This window comes from Anser cygnoides, chromosome 1 (assembly GCF_040182565.1).
Source record: "Anser cygnoides isolate HZ-2024a breed goose chromosome 1, Taihu_goose_T2T_genome, whole genome shotgun sequence".
NCBI lineage: Eukaryota > Metazoa > Chordata > Aves > Anseriformes > Anatidae > Anser > Anser cygnoides.
Window position 1 is genome coordinate 43,608,506 of NC_089873.1, and position 19,930 is coordinate 43,628,435.

General features: G+C 41.1%; 1 protein-coding gene across 2 annotated transcripts in view; it reads right to left on the reverse strand.

Annotated features, from left to right (window-relative positions):
• Positions 1-17,713: 17,713 nt before the first annotated feature.
• The window catches only part of LIN7A (lin-7 homolog A, crumbs cell polarity complex component), a 48,501-nt gene continuing 46,284 nt past the window's right edge, over positions 17,714-19,930 (reverse strand). For both annotated transcript variants that reach the window (XM_066993587.1, XM_048078858.2), the window contains exon 6: positions 17,714-19,519. In XM_066993587.1, coding sequence (XP_066849688.1) covers positions 19,477-19,519 — 43 coding nt within the window. In that variant the 3' untranslated portion in view covers positions 17,714-19,476. The remainder of the gene's footprint in view (positions 19,520-19,930) is intronic.

Sequence of the window (19,930 nt, forward strand, 5' to 3'; positions counted from 1 at the left end):
AAGCGGTCTGCTCTGGGAGCTCTCCTGGCCACATCTGCTTGTCACAGCCCATGTCCCCACCTCTCATAGGGCTTATCTCACCTGCCAGACAGAGGGATCAGCTGCACACCTTTACTGTCCCACCTCCCTACACCAAGCCTCTTCCTCCTGTACTCCCACAGGACGCCTGTTCTATGTCCCCACTTTCTAAGTCCCCCCGCAAGTGTTGCTCCCACTTGCTGCTGGTGTGTTCCCAGCCCAAATTTCAGCACCGCTCCTGCCAAAATTCAGAGTGGGGAACGTGCCGAATCCCTCGCCAGCTGCAGCAATGCCTGCAGCAACTCTGGCTCTTGGCGACGGTGGTGGCCACGGCCTTGCAGCCCACCTGCACAGTCCCTCTCTTCCCAGGCAGGGGTTTTGAAATCCCAAAGGCAGAACCAGCTTCTGTGAGAGCACTTCTGCACCAAAACAGAAAGAGCTGGGTGTTGTGGGGGAGAGAAAATTCCAGAAGAAAAAAAATCTCTGCACTCTCTCTTGCTTAACATTCATCCTAAGGGTACAGATGTCTATTCTGCAGTTTACAGCACTGGCTTTTAGTGGCTAAACTGCATGTGTAGAAGTGGCTAAATTCCACATTTACAGTGGAAGATAAGAACTCTGAGAAAAATATGTATTTTGCTGTACAGTGTTGCTTTAATGCATTATTTCACCAATACCATACATCCTTACATTTGCATTTATAAAATAAATAGTACTATTGTTATTACTGCTCTTCATTCTCAAATTTTTCAATCTATAAAATGTCTTCATTGTTCATAAATGATGAACTCAGTTACATGAAAAAGATCGAATGCCATTTTGGTTTCATATGTATGGAAACAAATCTTTATCTTCATGTATATCCCCTTTTAATCAGAAATAGTGCATTATAAAGTACAGATAGGCAGTGAAGTTTATTCCTGACGTAACTATACTGAAACCCCTGGAGTTTCACCAGGAACAGATTCAGGCCAGAAGGCCTAGAATATAGTTACAATATATTCATTTTCTCATGCCTCAGAAATGGACTGTTTATGTGCCAAGCTGTAAAGTGATATCCATGATGACTGAAGCCCGAACAACATTAAAATATCCAGATCCCCTGCTCCAAATCCTCTGGTATCCGAAACTGTTCCTTTCCTTTCAAAAGGAGGGGGTTTGGCTGCCGAGGGCAAGCGAGGGCAGAGCGCGGCCCGGCCATGGGCAGCGCTGGTTGGCGCGGCCTGCTGGCGCCTGCCACCCGTCTTGGTGGGCTCGGCCTCCCCGCTCTGCTGCCCCTCACACAGCCACCCCAAAACCTGGCCTGAGCACCTGAATCTTGCTCGAAATGACAAGTGCTGTGGAAAATTGCTTTTTACTGTGATTGCAGTAGTTCACACAGCTTGCTAGTGCACTTGAGAGCCAGGGCCTGCTCTCGGTTCACACGTGCTGGAATACCAGGCACAGTCATGTTTGCTGTTTTATTTGGCTGGGCTTTCCACAAGTACGAGCTTGGAGCTGCACTCACAATAACTGCAGTAATTTTTGAACAGTCTTCAATGCCAGGCATCCCCTATTGAATACCAAGACAGGTAGTAAATTAAAGGAATTCATGAAAAACTCTTGTTTTGGAGACTAGTTTTTTTGTTTTGTTTTGGTTTGGTTTTTGTTTTGTTTTTTTAAAACTTCATCCCTCTGTGTAGGTAAGAATGGAGAGAAAGTTTTGCTGAACATATGATAAAATCATTCACTTTTTTAAAAGAAATTTTAGAACCACTAAAAAGAAATCAGTGTATGAGATCTTAAAGGGAGATGTAGACAAGCCTGGTTTTCTACGTCCTTTTGAAACAATGAACCGGGCGTCCTGCATTCAGCCCCCTTATGGACAGGTATGCCCCTCACTAGCTCAGGCTGACCAAGACATTGTCCAGCCTGGCCTTGAACACCTCCAGGAATGGGGCATCCACAACTTCTCTGGGCAACCTTTTTCAGTGACTCACCACACTCTAAAGGAAGAATTTCCTCCTAATGTCTAATCTAAAATCTCCCCTCTTTCAGTTTAATATCATTCCCTCTTGTCCTGATATTATGTGCCTGAGCAAAAAGTTGCTCTCCATCTTTTTTATAAGCCCCCTTTAAGCTGCAATGAGGTCTTACCAGAACCTTCTCTTCTCCAGGCTGCACATTCCCAGCTCTCTCAACCTTTCTTCATAGGAGAGGTGCTCCAGCCCTCCGACTGTCTTTTTGGCCCTCCTTTGGACCTGCTTTAACAGAGCCACATCCTTCTTGTGCTGGGGCCTCCAGACTTGGATGCAGCACTCTAATTGTGACCTCACAAGTGCAGAGCAGAGGGGCACAATCTCCTCCCTCACCCTGCTGGCCACTCCTCTGTTGATGCAGCCCAGGACACAGTTGGCCTTCTGGGCTGCAGGTGTACGCTGCTGGCTCATGTCGAGCTTTTTCTCCACCAGAAACCCCAAGTCCTTCTCTACAGGGGATGCTCTCAATGAGTCCTTCTCTCAGTCTGTGCTCGTGTCTGTGATTGCCCCAACTTTGATACAACACCTTGCACTTAGACTTGTGGAACCTTAGTAGGTTCACATGGGCCCACTTTTTTAGCTTGTCCAGGTCCCTTTGGATGGCATCCCTTCCTTCTGTTTTGTCGACTGCACCCCTCAGCTTGGTGTCATCGGCAAACTTGCTGAGGGTGCACTCGATCCCATTATCAATGTTATTGATAAAAATATGCATGGGCATATTTTATATATGCAAGTTTTATCAAGTTCAAGGCTTAAAAATAGAGGAGAGGAGGTCCTTCTTTATGGCTATAGTGATTTGGAGGAGGAAGAAAAGCAATATATAGATATTGCCAGATTGTTCATATAACCTGACATACGACAACTCTGGTGGAGATTAGTCACCCTATGCTTGACTGATTCTTCAATGCCCAATTCATTATTATGATAAATAATCCTGGCATGTAGGGAGTCAATAACCATAGCACCTCTGGGAAAACCTTCCCACAGCAACAGCATTATGATACTGCTGTGGGCAATCATCTTGGAAAGCTCAGGAGCTCCATCGAAGGAGCCAGGGGCTCATGCAGGCAGTACTAAGCTAGGAGATGTTCTGTATGTTTTAGGCACATGAAGGGCTCCATTTGGTTTGTATCTTGAAGGTTGCTTGGCCTAAAGCTGTGGGCAACACCTACAGCTCTTTGCCTAATTCCAGAAAGAAATGTGCCTGGTGAATATTTTGTGTTTTATGAATGCTTTTTAGGTTCCTGTTTCATGCTTGCTTGAGAAAAAAAGAGAAAAGCAATCTACAACCCAGCTGAAAGCACGAGTTGTGTGGGAGCTCCTGGCACAGCAAGAATTAGAGCAGCAGATGGGTGTTGTTTCAACCTTAAACAACCCTGGGGCTGGCCCAGCCCCTGGTCACACACGGTTGGAAGCTGCTGAGCATCTGCATGCCACACAGGCTTCCCCACTGCCGTGTTGTCGGTGGGTGCTTACCATTATGCTACTCACCTGTCACTGGGGAGTATTTGGAAGTGATAAATCTATTCTGGGCCCAGTAGCAGCTCTAATCATGGCAAACATCTTTTTAATCTGAATAAAAAAATAGAAGTTCAGGAATAGGCCTAATTTGGTCAAGAGTTCTGAAGTTTAAGGGACAGATTTTCTGAAGAATGTAAGATTATTTGAAAAATCCTATTTTTCAAAATGTTGCAGCACAGAATTTTAAATATGTGACTTTTATTTTTTATTTTTTTTAATCAACCATGTTATTTAAAGCCTTGAAATCTATAGGACTGGCACATTTTTCAAAATCCTACAGCAGGCGAACGTTCCAACCCTCCAGTGGGATTATGTGCTCAAATATATTTGAGAATCAGACTCTATATCCACAGTGGGGATTTACAGATCCCCAGTGCCAAGTGTGTTGCATAACTTTACAGAACATTGTAAATAAGGGAAATTCAGAGTGTACAGAGAGGCTCCTGGGTTCCCCATGTAGTGTCTGGGTACACATTATGCAAAGCAGGACTCTGCCTAAATACAAGAACATGATGAAGCACTTGTTTTAACTTAAATGTCTTACTCTGGTTGGAAAACATCATCTTCCCCCAGTCAAGATTTGTATTTCTTTCATCTGCCTGAGCCCTTCATTTTATGGTCTAAGTAGGAATCAATACTTCATGCAACCAGCAAAAAGGGTGTGTGTGAAGTTTCTCCCCTGTTTTTAAACAGGTTACCACTTAACAGCTCTCACTCGTGGTGCAGAAGACAAGTCATGGCCCTTTTCTGCCTGTATCAGATATAGTGCCTTGATTAGGAGAGGAAAGGGTGTCAACAGCAGTGACAGGGAGATCTCAAACCAGCACTGCTGCCTGCCCAGTGACTTTGGCCTCCTTACTTTGTAGAGGAGGTCTCCTTGCCAGACCTGATTCCCCTGGGGCAAGCTGGAGCTCTAGGATGACCATGGCAAGGCTCCTGATAAATATCAAGAATACATACTGGCATGGCAACGCATGACAACTTATTCTCTGCCTTTGCCTAGTATTGGAGGAGGTGTCCTTCCAACGGTGACCAGTGGTGTTTGTTTATTACACGCAGTATCTGCTGCAGCAACCCAGACCACTGTATGAGAAATGCAGAAAGAAAAATCTGTTTTACCTCCACGTATTTGTAGCATCTGCTGTTGAATCAAATGGTGGCTATGTGAGAAGCAGATCAATGAACTTAGGGTAAAGTGGCATCAGTGGTTGACTCAGGTACACACACTGGAGCACGTTGTGTTATGTCTGATACAGCACTGGGAGAATGCAGCTGCAGTGCTGCTGGGGCTTGCTGTAAGGACTGGGGTGCGCCCTGTGATCCTGCAGCAGAGCGCAGCATGCATCAGTCTTTTTCCAGTGTTCAAGCTACTTTGAACACCCTCCGAATAAATGTGTGTGGGCAGCTGTTCACAGGGTATAGCTGAAGGGAACTGCAATGTCCAGGCAGAGCTTTTGTCCTCTCTGCACCACAGAGGGTATAATTTGGCATGATTCCCTATATGCCTGTATTTTCCTGGTGCCAGAAGTTTTTTTGTTTGTTTTGTTTTGTTTTGTTTTGTTTTGTTTTCTTTATTTAGCCTGTATCCTTTAAAATCCTGTGGTGCAATGATGAAGAGACTCAAAGCAATGGCAGTCACCCACATCAGATTCCTGGCATGCTCAAGGATGCTAACGCAGTGTGGTTCCTCTTGCAGTACACAGGCTGTTTCACATGCTTGTAACTGCCTACCCTGCTGCTACCTGCTTATCTCTCTCCTTAGAGGAAAAACTGTTTGAAAAGTGTGCGCTGCCTTATTAAATCCATCTTCCATTACTAATGCCTGACAAAAAGCCAGGCTGCTGTTCATACCTTTCAGAAGCTGTTGTGATGTGGAGTGGCAGCAAAATGCCCAGAACAATTTTCTGTCTGAGTCACTGAGGAAACAGTCTAATGAATGTGGATGGTGTCCTCATGTGTTTTAACTGAGCCCTTCTTTCTGCTGTTCTCAGCCTTCTCAATTATGAATAATACTCATACACCAAATGGTGCCATCTCTCCAAATTATGGTTCCATTCACGGTCCTATTTTGAAATTTTGGATCTCATTGGGTGGAAATGTCCTTTAATCTCATTCTCACATTTTCCAGGACTTTGTTCTGCAAGTATTAGGAATTACACTGGAGTAAAGAAGGGCAGAACCAAGTTCATTACATGGATCCATTCTCACTAGGAAATGTCTACAAATCTACAAATAACTTAATAGTCAACCCCCCAGATGGCAGGAATATTTGAAAGAACAACCACCAACAGCAAAAATCTCACCAACCCTGGCTGTTTAGATTTATATATATATATATAATATATATATATTATATTTATATATTGTATATATAAATATATAAATATATTTATCACATATAATATATATTATATATAAATATATAAATATTTATTTATATTTATATATTTATAATATATGTGTTATATATATTATATATTTTATATATTATATATATATATATATAAATCTAAACAGCCAGGGTTGGTGAGATTTTTGCTGTTGGTGGTTGTTCTTTCAAATATTCCTGTCATCTGGGGGGTTGACTATTAAGTTATTTATTTATATTTATTATTATATTTATATATTATTTATTATATTCATTTATATTATATTTTTATATACTACATATATACTATACTATACTATATTACATATATACTATATTATACTACTATATATATATACTACAAAAAGGAAAACAGTTAATAAGGGACACTTTTCAGGGAAATAAAGAAAGTCACAGATTTTTTTTTGAATGGCGAATTAAAGGGCATTTGGTGTCCAATCCCATCTCCAGATTGTTCTAACCATCTGGCTTGCTGCGGCCCATTGAACTGTAATTGACCAATTTAAGAATTCATATTTGCAATTTCAATCATTGCCTTGGTAAATCTGTGGTCAGTTCTCCCGATATTGTCATCCACAACTTGACTTTGCACCCAAACTTCCATAAATTGTCTTTTCCCATGCACCTTACATTTACTGATTTCATGCCAGGCTATTAAATAATCATCTTTGTAATAGATAGAGCAGTTGTCCACAATAGAATTGCCTAAACAGGAGCTGTTTTAGCCAACCAACCTTTTCCTGGGCTGTGTAATAGTAGGACAGGGTAAATCACGCCACACTTTGCAAGCGACGCTGTCACCCAAGGGGTAAAAGGGCCACACAAAGTGGATATGAACATGGGCTGAAGTGGCCATTTGCTTCTTCTGGGGAGGTGGGTGATGTGGGGGCTTCTGTGGTTGGGATTCAGGGTCACCAGGGAGAGTGCAGCAATGCTGAGATGAGACAGTGTGCTGTCAGGAGAGCAGGCTTCCAGGAGTGTCCCCGTGGAAACTGGGATACTGGTAAATGCTGGTACCCTCAGGGTTGTCAGCAGCTGGATCGTTATTCTGAAAAATCTGATTTGGGGCCTTAGATTGTTCAAAGGAAGGATTTTCCTAGCTCCTGTAGGGGTCTAGTCCTTGGATCTTGCCTCTACTTACAGACAGTTTAATGTCTTTGAAAATCTGTAAGACCTCAGTTCAATAAGGTATCATCGTCAGCTTCTATTGGCATGCACTCCCTGGTGAAGCTTGCATTATACATCCAGGTGTGTGGTTGTGTATTTGGGCTATAGATGGCAATCATTTCTTCTATTTTTTGTGCTGATCATTGTAATGAAGATTTGGTCTGTGATTGTAGCTTTAAGAGATAATCAGTACCTAATAAATAAGAGCACTTTAAAAGTGCTAAAAAGCACAGTTAGTCATATGCTGGTTGCATAAGTGTAATTTTGCTACCTTTTTTAGAGTATCTTAAAATCCGTACATGAAGGGTTTCTGTGATAATTTGCTATTGTATCTGGTTTTATGCTGGTAAACTTTCAGCAGAATAATTTATGGTGCTATGTGCCATCTGCTGTGAGCTGTCATAAAATTAATTTATTCTGCCTAGCTATGGATATTGTCTTCTGTAGGAAGTTGGTTTCTGGAGTGCTTTCTTTTAGCGAGAGGCAGGTGGTGCTTCCACCATCCAGGTAGTGGATTTCAGACAGAGATGTCTTTAGAGGATTTCAGGATTTAGTTGCAACATACAACATTGGGTTGCCATTTTGTGAACAAATGGTTCTCCAGGCACAAACCCTGCTCACCTGTGATCTTCTTAGAAACATCACAAACTCCTCAGCTTAAAAATACAACGTATGGTGACTGCAGGTGCCCTGGAGAGCAGGCAGTGCCCTCTGCCTGTTGCGGTGGCATTGGGGTGAGTCTATGGGACAGAAAGGAGGAGGCTGACGCTGCAGCAGTACTGGGCAGCACATGTGCACATGCCATAGGTGGGTATGCGTGCGCAGCATGTAGAGCACCCTGGGGGCAGCGCTGCTTTGGTGGCTCCCAAGGGGACACCTGCCAGGGGATTGGGACATGACAGCAAGGGTGCTCCCAGGCTCCCAGGTGACATGGTGACAAGGAACAAAGGCACGTGCAGCCCTGAGAGACACCGGGTGCAGCAACACGTTGGTGACAGTGTGCTGTGCTCTCACGCTGCTTGTGGTGGTTGCTGTTTTTCATCATTCCTATCGGTTCTTCTTCAAGCAACTGCTGGAAGGCACCACACAAGTGGTTGAAGTAAATCGAGTATTTTTGGCAATAAAAAACACTTGTTTTGCTGAAGTTTTAATGAAAGATGTTCTTATTTCTTTTGGCCATATGTCTCTGATTTCGGTCTGTAAGACTAAGCAATGCTTGTTGTGTTTGTGTTGTGTTGCTGCTTCGCAAATAACAGAGGGAAATGCCCATTACACAAAGCAAAACGTGTAAAATGCAGAGAGCTATTTTGTTTACTACAGAGATTGCCTTTGTTTTAACAAATCTTCCTTTCCATGTTGCTTGGGAAACTGCCAGGTAGCCCAGTGACACACAGGGGCCTCTGAAGAAGGAGCAGGAGCACAGCAGCAGGGGCTGCCAGAGGAGGGGGCAAAAATTGTTCTGCCCAATAAGTGAGCAAAGGAGGTATTTTCCCAGCTTCTTCAAAAGCAGAGTTAATTTGACATTAAGCAATTCAAATCTTATTTAGGAATAAGACCTGAGGAGAAGGACACCTCCCTGGAGGTGTTGAAGACCAGGTTGGACAAGGGTAACCTGGTCTAGTTGGTGGCATCCCTGCCCATGGCAGGGGGGTTGGAACTAGGTGGTCTTTTAGGTCCCTTCCAACCCGAGCCATTCTGCGATTGTATGACTCTGAATTGTAGATTCCCACTTTTTTTTTTTGTAGCCTCCCACTTGAAGCAGAGCAAGATAGGAGTAACCAAGCTGGGAGGTACCAGCCATACTCCCCACACAGAAGCAGGAGGAGTTCAGTGTCCTGCACATCTCCTGGGGTGTTCAGATCTTCGGCCAAGCCTCAGTGCCTCTGGAAGCTTCGCTAGTGAAGCCCTGCAGGAACCTGCACTGTATAACATATTCACAAGTGATCTGGACTGGCAAAGAAACATTGTTTATTGATGTTAATAAATCAGGATAGTAAAAATAAGGCCTGGCTGTATGAATTGCAGAAAGATTTCACAGGACTCAGTGACTATGTGTTAAAATGGCAGACGGAAGTCGATTTTGATAAACGGAAAATGAGGCACACAGGGAAAAAACACCCCTAACTTCACACATAAAATCGTGGGTTGTTTTACCATTTACCACTTGGGGAAGAGATCTGAGAGTTGTAATAAATGGTTTTGTGCAAAATTCAGCTCTACTCTCAGAGTGGTCAGAAAGGCAAATTCGATTTTATGTATTACAAAGCAGGAGATAATGAAGAGTCAGAAAATATCATTATGCTATTATGCAAATCCCAGAGTGCCGTCTGACTGCACAGGCACCTCCGGTAATCCCATCTGAAAACTTATGTAGCAGAATGGGAAAAGATTCATGGAGAGGCAACAAAATGTGATCAAAGATTCCCAAATGGCTTACTCTACTACAAGCAAAGTAGCTTGCAGAGTAACCTAGAACTTTTGTTTAATTTTTAATTCTTACCATTTTTCTAACATCAGAAGAGTGATAACTCAAGGAAAATGTGGTTCTACATCAAAAGCCCTAGATAAAAGATAAAGTCTCATGAATGGCACAGGAAGGTATAGAGGGAATGATTGTTCAATGTCTGCTCCAGTAGGACAACCAGAGGGCACCAAATTAATTAATTATTAAAAAAAAAAAATAGTAAGTTCAAGCTTTTTACACTTAATGAGCAATTCCCTTCTGTTCTGAACATACTGTGAAACTCTGCTGCAGGACCGGTGGACACTGAAAAGAACTGGCTTCAGAAAAACTCTAGAAAAATTAACGAAAGAGAAATTCATCAAGGGCTCCCAAATATAGTGACACCAATTTTTGGTTCAAGAAGCTTCTGAGGAATCTCCAAGTTGCTGGAAGCTGGAAGAGAGCTACGGGGGGACCTCAGTGCAATGCTTGCCCCATCATTTGCTCTTCAGAGGTGGATTACAGGGCTCCCCAGCCCTCTGGTTGCACCCTGTGTGCTCCCTCTTTCTCTCTTTATGTTCTGTTCTCTTGAAACCAATGGAAGACCTATCACTGGATGTTTTTATGGCCAGGTAGCATGCTATTTCCTAGAATTATATCCATAGCAGTTGTTGATTCAATAACATCTCTGTGTTACAAAAAATGTGCAGACATAGTTCTTTGTCTTAGTTATTGCCCATTGGCTTCACGCAGTCTATCAGTTTGCTTGGCTTCTGTGCTCTAATCCCTGGCAGTTACTGCTTTGGCAATAAGCATTTTTGTGCTATTTGTCAGCTAGATCATTGCATTATGCAGCATTTAAAATGTAGGCTTCTTATCTGGCCTATTCATCTAGGTTTCCTTTGTAGTGAATAAAGAAAAATAGTCATTTCCCATAAACAACTTTATTCTGAGGTGGGGGAGATGTAATAAACCAATTTATTTTCTTCAGTGAGCAGTTGGGAATAGTACATTCTTACAAAGGAAAGAAGAAACCGTGGTGCTTCCTATGGGGAATGTGAAAATTTTTATGCTGCTTCAATGGACCTAGCAGAAACCTGCAAAGCTGGGTTGGGAATAAAGCCTGGCATTACAGAGGGGAGAGGGGTGAAAGAGGATGATTAGAAAATTCTTCTAGTGTCTTCACTGAAAAAAAAGAAAAGTATTATATTGCATCAGTAACCTTTACACAGATGAGATGAATCACCCTTTGGAGATAATTGTCTCTCCATTAACTGCAGAGGTTTACACTTGGATTAGACCAGAAACCTCAATTTCAGACAGCTAATGTTAGCTGTGATGAATATCACCTTCACTGACACTGGCCTCTGAAAACAAAAAGTCAGGTGCTCTGACCGACTTCTGAGTCACTTCAGCCACTTCAATAGTTACCGTTACAGTCAAAGAAATCTGACAACTCTTCATCTAGCTTCACATTTGGAAGTGTTCTTTTTTCCTTGTTTCTCCAGCTTTGAGGATTGTCATCTTTGACTCCTCGCTTGCAGAGCAAGTTTGTGTTGATTGCACTACTCTCCATAGTAAGACAGATCAGTATTACTATTGAGTAGCTGAATAATAAGCAGAGTGAGCTACAAAATTTACTAACAGCAAGATGAGTGCTTCAAAACCATGCCTCTGAGGTGTGCTCATTGTTATGCAGATAGCTGCTAAAGGTTCCTTAATTCAGCAAAGAATCTGGTTGGAAACTCTTCAGCATCTCATGAAAGTCACTTGGCCTTGCATTAGAGCCAATGACATTTCTCATCTCCTTGCTCTATTCAGATGTAAGCTAATCATCCTAGACTTTGCAGGGCACATGGAGAAGAAACTGTACCAGCCTCAAGGAAGACCTGTTTATAGATGTCAGGAGATTATTATTTGAAGCTTGCAAGCAAACAAATTGTGTTTTGTCAGAATTTGGGTTTGGCCTTACTTAGACTTAGTCTTGGGCTTTAAATTTGTCCAACTGTTACGTAGTCACATTGGTTCAGTTCCAGGATAAGCATAGCTCTCATTTTACCCCTCTTTGTCCAGGACTGTAGCCCTTATCAGAGTGTTTTTTCTAACAGAAGATTTGACCCTTGCCTCCTGTGTGCTGCCTTTGCACCTTTTATTTCATGGAGCAAATGTGAAGGTTGTTGGTGCTTGGACTTTACCACTGGAGCTTGCAGAAGGTAAGAATGAGTTATCATCCTGGGGGAATGTCTTTTTTTTTTTTTTTTTTTATACTGCTTCCAGTTATCTAAGGCTTCCTCTATTTGTCAAGCTGGCATTTCCTGAATATTGTCTTCTCCCAGGTATTCCAGAGAGGCAGCTGCCTGAGAAGACGAACCATCGTGTGAGGAACCAAATTCTAGCTCCTAGCTTGTCATTCCTACTTAAGGAAAAAAAAAATTAGCTGAACACAATAAGCTCAATATTAAAACCTTCGTAAGAGTCTGGGGCAGGAAAAAAAAAATATATATATATATATACACATATATAGACTCTCCAGAAATGGAGAAAAAAAATGTCTCTACAGCTAGTAGATACAGCAGCTAGATCTAATGATCTGTGACTGTCTGGGTGTCACTCTAAGTAAGGCAGTGCCAGGCAGTGGTAGAGACTGCGAGCATCATTGAGAAAATCACAGCTACAGGGACACCCACTTTGATGCCTGTTTTTGGCAACTTTCCCCCTGAAAGCAGAGCAGCTGCTGCAGTGTGAAAGTCCTTGCTTGCATCAAACTGCAACCACACCTGGTTCACATGGCTCCCTTCAGCAAGGCACAAAGACTCGTGCTTAACGTTTCCTTTACTTCTAGTAGGGCAATCACTTGCCTAGCAGTCCTTTGCGGTATTGCTCATCAGTACAAGTATGAATTGAGGAGCAGCTGGTGAGGTATGATCAGACCTTGACTGTGCACAGCCCACTGATCATACTGAGCAATTTTTATATTACCAGAGAATTCTTTCCCAGGTAAGAATATTGCTGCTATCCTACCGCTATTCACCATTTGGAGGGCACAGAGGGTTTGCTCATTGGTATAATGGTAAATGGAGCCTTTTTTGAACTGTCCATTCACTATGAAATGTGTGGAAGTGTTCTGAATAAGCATCACATACGTTCGTGCACATCTGCATTTTTAACGTTATCAGAAAGCCAACTCTAGCAGTGGTAGGGATAGACAAAGATGCCATGCACATCGTTAAACACTAGGCGTCTCCCTTGGTGTATTTATTCATCTCGGAGCTGTAGGGTGCCACTGTCCAAGGGAAATGGAGTAGTTGTGATAGCCAATTCACAATTCTACATGTAGTCAAATATGTGTAATGATAGCTAGATTTGTCCATACAACAAAATTCCGAGTTTGCTGTGCATACAGAGCAATCAAATGTAACATGTCTGGCATCGAATTAATTATACTGCAGTATTTGGTGCAAAACGAAACAGTAGAGAGAAATAATGCTACATAGGAAGTTACCAGCACCCACCTGTTAGTCTGAGTTAATTGATGCTCAGATCCCCTTCCTGTAAAAGAGTGCTCCAAGAGGTGGACCTGGCTAAGTCTCAATGCTGCAGCTGGCTGAGGAGATTGTACGTGCAGGAGATGGTATGTGGACAAGCGTCAGTGCTCAGCTGAAAGAAAACTCATGTGAAGGAAGGAGAGGGGATTTCTGCAGTGGTAGAGTTGTAATAGCGCGGTGATAGTGAGGGGCTAGTCAGAAGAAATTTATGTGACAAAACTGGGGGAATTAGGAGTAGATTTGGGATATGAGAAAGAAAAACAGTGGGAGAAGTTTTTCTAAGAGATACTCTGATTTGAGGTGCACTTACCCTTAGCACTAAATTGTCCACAGCTACCTTACCATACAGTGTGGGGCTCTTCCCACACTGTTCCTTTTTTTTTTTGGCTAGGCCTCTTCCCTTATTCCTACCAAAACCTGCTACTAGACAATTGGATTGTCCTCCCAACAATGAAAAGTAATTTACTTATATAGAGAAAAAAAAGTATTACTGGAGAAGATTTAATGAATGTGAGAAAAGTCATAAATATGACCCCCTTTCTGTGGCATTGCACTGGCTGCTCTCAGTAATTTGAAAGTTACACTTTGTGTTTGTCTTTTTCAATTCTTTCATCGTGACAGAAATATTCGAGAAGTGACTCCTGGGATAAAGTTTTTACTTGGATCAGTTTAAAAACAAATCCTAGTCTCCCAGCTGGATTATTACAAGTGCAATAGTTGGTCTGCCAAAACGAAAAGGCGGTGAAAGACCTATATCTTCAAGCTTAACACAGAGTTTCCTTGAAATAATCAGGAGCCTGAAGATCTATAAAACACATCCACTTTGTTGAAACTTATTGAGAAATGCAGGTGTGGAGGAGCTGCTAACAGTGGCTACAGTAGACAAAGTATCAGCAGCAGGTCAGGAAAGGTGATCCTTCTCTTCTGCTCAGCACTGGTGAGGCCACACCTGGAGTGCTGTGCCCAGTTCTGGGTCCCCCAGCACAAGAAAGACTTGGACATACTGGAGAGAGTCCAGCAGAGGGCCACCAAGGTAACAAAGGGACTGGAGCATTTCTCCTATGAGGAGAGGATGAGAGAGCTGGGACTCTTTAGCCTGGAGGAGTCTCACAGGGGATCTTGTCAATGTGTATAAATACCTGAGGGGAGGGTGCAAAAAGGACAGAGCCAGACTCTTATCAGTGATGCCCAGTGCCAGGCCAAGAGGCAATGGGCACAAAATGGAACACAGGAAGGTTCCCTTTTCCTCAACACCAGGCAGCACGTCTTTTCTGTGTGGGCGACGGAGCAGTGGCACAGGCTGCCCAGAGAGCCTGTGGGGTCTCCTCCTTGGAGACCCTCAAAAGCCTCCAGGACATGGCCCTGGGTGGCCTGCTCTGGGTGGCCCTGCTTGGGCAGGGCTTGGGCCTGGTGGGCCCCAGAGGGTCCTGCCAGCCTCAGCCACTCGGGGGTTCTGTGAACTGTAATTTGACTAATGAAGAAACTTTCTGTAGTACTGGGATGTGTTCGGGTGTTACTTTCTTGCAGACAGAACCCAGCCTTATGCAAGTCTCAGAGAAAGAAAGGAGGAAGGAAGGGAAGAGGTATTCATCTACTCTTTACTCATCTACTCAGCTCTTTATAGTTTAGACAAAAGTGCAATTGCTGAACCATACGCTTCCCTTTTAGTCAGATGAGCTGATAATAATGAAACTAACTGTAAGAAAATAAATTAAAGCAGATGGGAGATTAAATTCCTATAGTTTTGTGGGTTTTTTTTTATTATTACTATTTTGGTTGCTCCTTATAGACATCTTTCCTTTTGTCGCCTTTTTAATTTACCCTGAATTGCTGCAGGTTTCTAAATTTCAAAAATGGTTATGCTTTGCTATGAATTTTGGTATCACAAATTCCTGTGATTGATGGATTTGATTTTTGTGCACCTCTGTCTGTAACCAAAAATCAAAAGCAATTGTTCATATTCTGGACTGGAGCTATTATAAAATACTAGCCCAGTGCTACTGGTGGCAGTATAGACTTCTGTTATTAACACTCAAAGACTGGATTTTGGTGTAGTCTGCTGCTGGATATAACACAGACCAGAACAATTGCTAAGGACAGCCCTGAGCTCTCAAATTTCTCTTAGAATTATTGCATATTGTTATGTTGGGAATTACATGAAACATTTCTGAACATTTCAGAACAGACAACTGCATCAACAGGAATCTGCCTGCAAATCAGATCACGTGTAAGGCATATTAGTCATCTCAGCTACATGGGTAGAAATTTTAGACTAGGGAATTCAACACAGGCAGCTTGCTTGCTTATTTATTTATTTATTACATGAAGCTGTGCATGAGCAGAGCAGCAAAGAAAACAAAAGACACTGCTTACTCCAACCTAGTTAGTCATTTAGGCTCTCTGTTCAGTCAGGGGATCTGCTTGTAAGCCCTTTCTCAGGGCACATTATCCTGTTTTAAGATAGATGTCAGAGACAGGTGGAATGAATCACATTCTAGGGATGCCTCTAACTCTCCACTGACCACAGAAACAGTCAGCTTAAGCTCCACAGCTTGCTTTTAGACAGCTGAAGGTAGAGGCAATTAATCCATCAAGCATATATCTAAATCTTTTTGCTGGTTCAGAGCACAAGATTACATTTCCTTCGTGGAGAAGCAGGGTGAGCTTGGGCCTGCTGGCAAGACTGTCTGAACGCGTCCCTAATTCGTCTCGACCTTCTCCTGGTTAAGCGTAATGGGTTGCATTTTTCACAAGACATGTATTGTAGCATGCAGCACATTCTTGCAAACCATTCCAGAATGCTCTCTGCTTTTGAAACCTGTAATTTTGTTTTCTTTAACGCTAGACACAGAAATGGTTTTACTAATGCTTATGCAGGGACAGTACTACTTCTAGCTGATAATCCTCTGCTTATATATGCACAGATTCCCTTAGCTCTTCTAGACACGATTCTGCATTAGAAGATTGCTTGGTCCTTTTTTTTTTCTTTAAATCTCATACTTTTTAACATAGTTGCTACTTTCTGAAACAGTCTCTCATCTTGTAATGAAATACATCTTGTATGCACACAATAACTATTTTTACTACTGTAATTATGCTTAAAATTCTGCATTATTTCAAGCACAGGCAAAAATAACCTTCTTCTTATATGGCACTTTTTATTCTAGAAACCTTGTTTACTCATAAGATCTTAGATTTCATATAGAACTCTAAAATCTCTAAAATCAGTAGCTGAATAAACAGGTTCTTATCCAGCAAATGTGGCATATATTTTTGTGCCTGCTGCAAGAGTTCCCAAAGGTCAGATTTGTCACATTGGCTGTGACAAATACATACAAAAGGTACAACACATAAGACTAAGAGGTCTGCAGTATTATTCGCCAAGGAACTGCAGACAGATTTTTATGTCATTGCTTCCACTCATGTGCATTCATTGACCTTTCATCTATGATTTGTCACTGTAGAAGGAGAAGAGGAAAATGCAACGTGGTGAGCTTTTCACTTTGTCAAGGGATATAAAATCATTAAATCTCCTATAAACTGCCAGTCAGATCAAATGGCACAAATAGAAAAACTATGGCTAGAACAGCAGATCCATCAACTTCCGTAAGTAAATGACACCGACCCTGAATGTCTATTATTATCAGTTTTTACATCTGAATCTTTGGCATAGGTGAACATAATGCAGCAGCTCGTAAAAATCGCAACACCCTTTTGGTTACTGTAGTAAGGAGATGGAAAAGACTTCTTGGATCTCCTAGTTTGATTTGCTGCCAGTGCAGGGAAGCACATGAGGGAGCCCCAAGGGTAAATGTGAGCAATAAAAGTCACTAAGTTGCCCGAAGGAATGTCAGTCTGTGTAGTGAAACAGTAAACTCCGTGTAGTGAAACAGCAAATGTCAGGAGACCAGTCAGTTAAAATGTGATGCACAAGTACCTGCAGACCTGCATGTGGTAAATGTTGTCCTTTCTGCACTACTTTTAGGGCCTTTGCAGTGCCTGTGTGTAAATGCCTTACTGCATCAGTACCGAAGGCATTGAAATCACAAACAGAAAGACTGTTTATAACAAAATGCAATGATAGTTTTAGGAGACACAGATTACTCTGTGATGAAGTAGCTATATGTTTTATTGATCAGTAGGGGGCATGAAAAGTAACCCTTAAGGAGTTTTTTCTCCCTGCTTCTACTTCACATTTGTTAATGGTTATATTTTACTTGTATTTGTCTTGCATCTTATTTTTAAATGCTGGCAAAGACTGGAGTGTTAATATTAGTGTGCATAAATAATTTATTGAATAATAATATATGAAAATGAATTTGATATGCTTCTCTATATGAATGACATTCTATTATTGAAATTTATTAATCAGCACATTCCACTCCATCAAACCTAAATTTTTTGAGGAAGAGGAGGGGAGGAGGTGGAGAGGCAGTCTGGAAAAATGCAGTACAGTGGGCTGACTAAATCTGAATAATATTTGGTCTCTGAAAATGCACAAATATCAGTGTAACTCAAATCATACTGATGAGATACAGAACAGTTTTATGTAGTCATAATAACAAGTTATATACTGTCAATATTAACAGCAGTGTCTGTTTGAGAAAACAGCTTTAAAATAGGTACATACAATTTTATTAAGTATAAAAAGACACTGGGCAGAGCACAATACAATATATTTCATCTTTAATTCTGGTAGTGCTCAAGCTCCACTGTCTTAATTGATATTGTCACCAACAGCCACTGGATAGAATTACTTTTCTGTATAAAATGAGCTTTTTCTGCATGTATTCATGATGTCTGGCTTTAAAAATACAGTAATTTCTTTTCAATTGCTACTTATACTAATAAAACACTGTCAAGACTGGTGGCCAGCCTCCATCTGTTTTTTAACATACATATGATACTGCCCATTACCCCTGCTTTGCTTTGCCTCCCTCTGAGAGTAGATCCTTCAAAATAATATCTGTTGCTGACTTTTTTCCAAGTTCAGAACCAGAACACTGGTTCAGACTATTTCTACTTTCCTTGCACTGCTAAACGTTCACTAACATCAGCTAGAGTTTTCAATATGCAAGGGCTGTAGGGCTCTGCCCTAAGCTCTTTTTCTCCCCCAAGCGTTTCCTAATGTAGCACAGAAGGCATGCTTTAAATGATCATTTATTAGAATATGGGGATTCCACTTTCTTAATTTCTTGAAAGTAGATGACATTTAAAGATGACATTTAAAGCCTTCCAGCTTTGACTATTTTCTTTGGAAAAGCAGACATGTAAACTTAAGAACTTAATTATGTGTTTTGTTTGTGCATTCCAATTTGGTTTGTAAAAAAAAAAAAAAAAGTCAGAACTATTAACTTCAAATTGATTTAAACAGTAACGTGAGGGTTTTAAAAGAAACAAGTTACACTTCCTCCTCTCTAAAATATATTAACATTAGACTGGAAAATAAATTAAATAATACAAAAAAAAAGCTTAGATTATGCTATCACAGGAATATCTGCCAAACAAAGCTTGGTCTTTTGCTAACATTAGCTTACTACATTTGCAATACATGCTAAGCAAAGACCCTACTTCTCTAACAGGTACATTCAGACAATATATATTTTATGGAATAAATATATAATATATCCAGTTATAGATTTCTGAATAGTAGCTATAATAGATACAAGCAATGCCTACATTTAAAAATACAGTTCTAGGATTCCCTAACTTTACTACTAATAAAATTAAAATTGACCTAAAACTTTCTCACTCTGTTGATGCATAATAAAATATATGGAAACACCAAGAGTAAAAAGCTAATTGCTTCTACAAATGGAATACTTTATAAATATAGTAAATTGCTATTTTCAGAGGGAAAATTGAAAATTATAAACAGGAAGTTAGGTTAAAACAGCTCTACAATATAAATTACAAAGTGGCTATGAAGCGCAACGTGTGAGTTTGATGTCTGTGGCAAAATTCTGAAATGATGTAGTTTATTTCTGGAGATAACTGTAGAGAAAGATTTTGTCCCCCAGAGCAGCCAATCTTGATCGCCTTAAACCAAAACTTTCACTGACTAGAGAAAGCCAACTGGCCAATTTGTAAGAGTAAGGAGTGCAAGATTAGAACAAACAGAATTATTTGGAAGCCCTGGACTTCTCTGTCTCATAGTGTTTACTTACCGTGCTGTTCTCATTAGGCATAGAGTCACAGAAGTAGTATGTACCTGTGACTGCCATGTTCTGAAAAGCCTTATAATGAAAGTACCCTCTATATGGCTGTCTTAACTACATTATTCTTGAACTGTACATTCTCCAGATGAATTCTGTTTTGTGTTCCTGTAGTTGTTCCCTTTTGCTGGAATACTGAAGTACAGCTCTGGTTGCTTGATTACTGCATTCTTGATCGAGGCTTTTTTTTTCTTGAGAATAACCTAGAATTAAAGAAACACATTTCTCAGAGCAAGCACAAGGAACTGAGGAATTAAATTGCTGGCTGTTTCTGCCAGCCTTCCTTCCCTTTCAGTTAAAAAAAAAAAAAAAAGTAAAATCAGGAAAAATACCTTACTTGCTAAAAAAAGATTTAAGTAATTGGAAAAACTTTATGCGAGACTGCTGTTTTGGCTCCTACAATGGACCTACTTTATACAGAAACCCAAAACTTACATCACAAAACACTACTCCTTCCTGAGTTAAGGCCCTGAAGTAGTATTGAGATCCCACTTAGAATCTTCATAGGCACTTCAGTGTCTCTTTGCATCAACAAAACTGGAATTCTAATAGTCACAACAGGCTGTCTACATGGTTGTTTTTTTTCCCCCCTAAATATCAGCAGACGTCAGTGT